We start from the raw sequence: 5,497 nt of genomic DNA, 5'->3' as shown, positions 1-5,497 counted from the left end.
GAAAAGAAAATAAAGTGTAACAATGTAGAGAGTGGGGGAAGGGGAAAATTTACAGCAACACTGAGTATAGGAGAGGCAGGAACCTTTTACCCACCCAGCCCAATGCTGGGTCACAACACAGCAGCTCACAATATATATATTTATACAAATATATACATATACCGTGTATGTATATATATATCTAACACCAAAAATAAACCAGCTAACCCTACAAGTTAAGCAGCTAGTCACTGAGAACTGAATTGTTACTTGAAACCCGGGCTTTCACCACTAGTCCCGCCCCTAGGAAGAACGTTTTACTTACTGCCCACAGTAAAGATGGCACCCGCTCCAGCTTCTTACCTACCTCTACCAGTACCTTGCCAAGAACAGGATGTCACTTCCGCCCCTGTCTATCGCGCGGTTAAGGCGTCCCCGTAGCTTCCTTGCAGCCCTTTCCCATCCAGCAGGCAAAGATGGCGGGCGCTGAGGTGAGTAGCTCCTGTTAGAGTGGAGGTTTGGTGGCCTCAGGGGGGCTGGAGGAGCAGGCGAGCGAATGGGACAGTAAGGTCAGGGAGCGGTTCGTGAAGAGGTATCGGGGAAGCGAAATGGAGCTCTTGGTTGCTTGTTCGCACGTGTTCTGCGATCACCCCCGGCCTCGGATTTGGAACTGCCCTGGTGGAGGCCATGGAACGGCAATTCCGACCAATCTCTGCGCGCAATCCTGTCTTCTTGGAAAAAGCGGAAATAACTTCAGTTATGGCTTCTCTGAGAGGAGATTCGAGTTGGGAGTTGACCATTGCCCGGTGTCAATAGGCAGGTACCGAAACAGCCGGACATGAGGCAAAGTTTATATTGATTTGAGGCTGCGGACTTCATGCTACTAATGATGCGGGATTGGCTGGCCTTTTGACAAGCGCCTGGGGATCACAGTTCAAGTGTTTGGTCCAACTGACACCCCGTCTTTCTTTAATCTGTCGCATTAGTGAGAGTTGGATTAATCCTGCTGCATCTATCTGTCCAAAATGGGTAACCTTAATTTTAGAGGGGTGTTTATTATTGACATTTAGTTCTAGTACTTGTCCCAGAACCGTTCCATGGAGACTTAGCTGTGGCTGTTTGTGCCACTATCTCATATTATCCCTAATACAACATTGTGTCCAGGGCTGCCCTGACTGCACCCCAACTGATGCTGCCTCTATAAATGACTGTAAATATCCCCACACATATGATCAGAACTAATCTATATAGTGAGGGATATCAGTGTCTGCGTGTTTATATAATGAGCAGGGTGTTTTAGAATTGAGTAAGGTGCTATATATTGGGTGACGTTTGATAAATTACATATTCCCTTTGCAGAATAAGAAGCTCATGCGTGACATTGCCAAGATTAGCCTCCCTGGATTGCACAAGAGCGCTGGGGGTTTCAAATCTGCAAGACAGGTAAGTGTCTTTTCTACGGGGTATGTCTTCCTGTTCTCTGCAACTCCCCAATATTAACTTATTGCTCCTGATGCCACACTCCTACCATAATTACTATTAGTGTTTGGGGTAAAGCCACCTTTCTACCATAGTTACTCTTGGGACACCAGGAAAGCCACCTTCCTACCACTGTAAGTGTCCAGAGGTTACACAGATCTGCTGCACGTTCTCAGATTGTCCCTGGCTGGATCATACTGTTGCCAATGACAGTTCTTCCCGGTTAACAGCGATGTCTATGATGAGACCAGTTCTTTTGAGTTTCGCTATGAAACCACTCAACATGCACTACCATCTGAGACTCGCTGACAGGAGGAACCAGCGATGCCCCAAGCCTTCCAGTCCCCAGACTTACATTCTGCTTGCTTCTTCAGGTTTTGATCATTGATGGCAGAGGGCATCTCCTTGGTCGACTTGCTGCTATTGTTGCCAAGCAGGTTCTGCTGGGTGAGTGTGAAGTCCTGGTTTTATTTGTAAAGGTCCGTGATGATTGGTTTTGTTCGAGTTTAAAGCCAATGAGACAACTTACATGCACTACCATCTGAGACCTGAGTACGTTGTATGTGAGGTACCTACCTGCTATAAGATGGGTTGTTTGGGTTTGCATTCTAATTCTGTGTTTCTTTCAGGCCGCAAAGTGGTGGTGGTTCGCTGCGAAGGCATAAATATCTCTGGCAACTTCTACCGCAACAAGCGTAAGTTCTGAATTTTCTTAAACCTGACACTCATACGTAGACGTGTTCTCCTAAAAGTCAAAAATTCTCACTAGCCCTGAATGAGCTCAGCTGTTGGAGTTGTAATTATACAGCCATGGGGTTCCTGTATGAGAGAATTGTCTGTTGTGCCATGAATTTTCAGAATCTGTGACCTTCCCCATGGCCCTGTAGAACTCCTATAATGCATGTAATCTCTCCCCTACAGCTTGCCTATATAGAAGGGGTGCTTTGCTCTCCTTGCACATGTCCTCAGCTCATTCATTGCTTTCTTACCTGTGCTCGCATTTCCATCTAACTAAATGTAATGCACAGATGAAAGGGAAACCTAAAGCTTGAAAAAGTTTCTTTAGGTTTTATCCAGTCATTGTGGTAACGAGTCTCTCTCTCTCTCTCTAACAGTCAAGTACCTTGCTTTCCTGCGCAAGCGTATGAACACCAACCCATCGCGGGGGCCATACCATTTCAGAGCACCCAGCCGCATCTTCTGGAGGACTGTAAGAGGTATGTGCATATTAACTGAGCTCTATTTGGCTTTCTCTGTAGTTGATGTACTGCTGGCAAATTGATTTTTTTTTTTTTTTTTTTTTTTTTTTTTGTAATGTCTGGTAGCTTGTTTCTTATGCTTTTCTGATTATAAAAATAAAGCTGATCTGCCAATATCACGTGGCCAGGGCCAAGAGTAGTACTCCAAATTATGGGACATAATTCCCCACCTCCCCAGGGTCATACTCTAAATTCCTAGGGTAGGGTAAGCCTTTGCTGTCCTCAATATTTGACCTATGGCTGGTACTGTATTTTTTCCTACTGTGAGTGAAGAGGTGCTCAAGAGCCAAGGTTTGCACTTCCAAGGTGGGCTTTAACTGAAAGTCTGATAACCACTGCCATAAACTGTTAACTGGGCTCTTAGCAACCAAACTATGCATTCTACTACAGATAAGTGCCCTCCTTGTCTGTATATTGCATACAGCAAATGATGGCAAAGCTCGGGCTGTGCTGCCTTAAACTTTGTAGCTGGTATAAAGTAGGACCTTTGCTAATATAAGTTTCTGTTAACTGATTACTTGCATATACTGTATATTCTGTGGGTCAGTTCAAAATGCAGTAACTTGCCATAGAATACATAGTAAGTAGTCTCAGTGGTGTTTCCCAGCATCACTCTTCATACTTACATGTACTGGCTGTGTGAGTATGCAGAGGGCATGCTGGATGTGTATTTGCAATGAGTCTTATTGGCTAATTGTGTATTCTGTTTTTCTGCATTAGGAATGCTGCCACATAAGACAAAGAGAGGCCAGGCTGCTCTGGAGCGACTGAAGGTGTTTGATGGAATCCCACCTCCCTATGACAAGGTGCCAATATAAATCAAACCAGTGACACTCACCACTTTGTACTGTACTGGTGTCTGATTATTCTTATTGTTTTTAACAGAGGAAACGTATGGTGGTGCCTGCTGCCCTGAAGATTGTGCGCCTGAAGCCAACAAGAAAGGTTAGTGGAGACGGTATGGTGAAGAGTACCCACCTTTATTCTGCATCTTATCTTGGTTTCTTACCGCTTAGTGCCAAGATCCTTGAATGTCATCTCAGCCTGTGGGGTTCTGAGTAGCCCATAAGCACCACGCCTGCCCAACAGGAGGGGAAACCCTGGTCTTGGTCATTGGTGGGCAAATAATGGTGATATGTTCCAGACGGTAGTTTACTCCAGCCCAGTTTTAATTTGGTTTTATCATAGTTTGCTTTCCTTGGCCGCCTTGCCCATGAAGTTGGCTGGAAATACCAGGCAGTGACTGCAACCTTGGAGGAGAAGAGAAAGGTCAAGGCCAAACTTCATTATAACAAAAAGAAGATCATTGTGGTGAGTATGAGGCAACTTGTCTGGTGGGAGCTGCAGCTTTGTAGTCTCTAGGGAACATAAGTTTTTGCATGTAACAGTTCAGTTTAACCATTTTCATTTGTTACCTTTCCAGAAACTCCGAAAACAAGCAGAAAAGAACGTTGAGAGTAAAATCTCCAAATACACAGATGTTCTGAAGCAATACGGCATACTTGTCTAACTGAAGTGTGGAATAAATATGGAACTGTTACCTACCTTGTGCTTTGATTCACTGCCTACTTGGCACTTTGCTATGTGGTGTGTGTAAAGTTGCATGGCCCTTACTGCTTACTTAATGCGACAGGGAACAGTCGCGCTTAGCAGGATGTCCTTTGTATGAGAAAAGGCTGAAGTTATGCGCGCGCAATTGGGCTTTTTCTTCTGCAAATCTCAGGCACGTCACATGGCACCAAACGCATCGTGGAGTTCCTCCCTAAGTGTGGGGTACCAGTCTGCTTTAATAATTCAAACATGCATGTCCCTGATGGCCATAGACTGATCACATTGTTTTATAATCAGGTCTAAATGTGGAAGATCATGGACAGCACAAATCAATGAAATACTAAAAGTTAATTTCAGGGTTCATAACAGTCGGGGTAGCCCTAACCTTTACACTATTGCAATTAAAAGCAATCGGTGTGCCCCATCCAGCTGTAGTTTCTAGAAAGGTCCATTCTTTACACGTGATCTGGTATCCTTACAACCAACACGTTTAATGACCTCTAATCCAGTTATATATTGACCAGAGTCAGATCTGCCCATGCACACACAATCCTAGATCACCTGGGGATTTGCTTGAAGTAAAAACTAGGGGGTCCCTGTACCCTACCATATCATCTGTGTATCCCCTTCATTATCCGAGTATTCATGCTGCAGCCTCAGGTACCTAGCCCATCTGCACTTCAACAGATGCATGAGGGTGTGCTCACTGCATATAAAGGGGAGCCGTGTCGCTTTGCAAGCTGGATTGTATAAAACTGTCTGCCTAAAGTCAAAACCACACAGTAAGGAAACCAAACGTGCAATCGCCCCAAGCCATATTGTAATAAGTAACATAATATTGCAAAAAATAAATTTACTTCTGGAAGGTTCCTGTGCTGGTGCTTGGATCCAAAGCAAAGAGAAACATACAGTAAGAGCATATTCCCATATTCCATCATTCTTTAGCATCCTGTGTGGCAGCACCATTAGATACGGAAGCCTCTTGAGAAGCCCTAATGAGTATAACTGTATACTGTCTCACATCCATCTGGCAATTGTGATTTTAGAAGCCTTAAAGGAACAGTAACGCCATGGCAGCCATTGAAGCGCAAATTTAAGAATCCCATAGTATACTATAGAGCTAATCTGTTATCTGCTGTGTATCCTGTGCCTTCTCCTTTTTCAGTTTTGTATGGCTGCTCCCATGGCTACACAGCAGCTTGTTTAAATAAACTATAATAGTGTGGCTG

The 5,497-nt window shown here is 44.4% G+C and overlaps 1 protein-coding gene and 2 non-coding genes across 3 annotated transcripts; all 3 read left to right on the top strand.

Annotated features, from left to right (window-relative positions):
* The first annotated feature begins 320 nt into the window (after window positions 1–320).
* Window positions 321–4,257, top strand: rpl13a.S (ribosomal protein L13a S homeolog). The gene is made up of 9 exons (XM_018238627.2): window positions 321–470; window positions 1,339–1,422; window positions 1,833–1,905; window positions 2,088–2,153; window positions 2,574–2,675; window positions 3,438–3,523; window positions 3,603–3,662; window positions 3,906–4,028; window positions 4,141–4,257. Exons 1-9 carry the CDS (start codon window positions 456–458, stop codon window positions 4,225–4,227), a joined length of 696 nt encoding a protein of 231 aa, XP_018094116.1. The 5' UTR covers window positions 321–455; the 3' UTR covers window positions 4,228–4,257.
* LOC121399216 lies at window positions 1,690–1,762 on the top strand. The gene has a single exon (XR_005964828.1). It is a non-coding gene; the product is annotated as a small nucleolar RNA Z195/SNORD33/SNORD32 family (small nucleolar RNA).
* Window positions 1,935–2,009, top strand: LOC121399215. Its single transcript, XR_005964827.1, has one exon. It is a non-coding gene; the product is annotated as a small nucleolar RNA Z195/SNORD33/SNORD32 family (small nucleolar RNA).
* Window positions 4,258–5,497: the final 1,240 nt, after the last annotated feature.

This window comes from Xenopus laevis, chromosome 9_10S, assembly GCF_017654675.1.
Source record: "Xenopus laevis strain J_2021 chromosome 9_10S, Xenopus_laevis_v10.1, whole genome shotgun sequence".
Taxonomy (NCBI): domain Eukaryota; kingdom Metazoa; phylum Chordata; class Amphibia; order Anura; family Pipidae; genus Xenopus; species Xenopus laevis.
The sequence above is the reverse complement of the archived record's forward strand: the minus strand, read 5'-3'. Positions and strand labels throughout refer to the sequence as shown.

Bases quoted from the DNA above. Each gene is read 5' to 3' on its own strand.
- rpl13a.S (XM_018238627.2), top strand. The intron at 1,906-2,087 runs GTGAGTGTGAAG...TGTTTCTTTCAG, and splicing joins TGCCAAGCAGGTTCTGCTGG to GCCGCAAAGTGGTGGTGGTT. The intron at 2,676-3,437 runs GTATGTGCATAT...TTTCTGCATTAG, and splicing joins CTTCTGGAGGACTGTAAGAG to GAATGCTGCCACATAAGACA.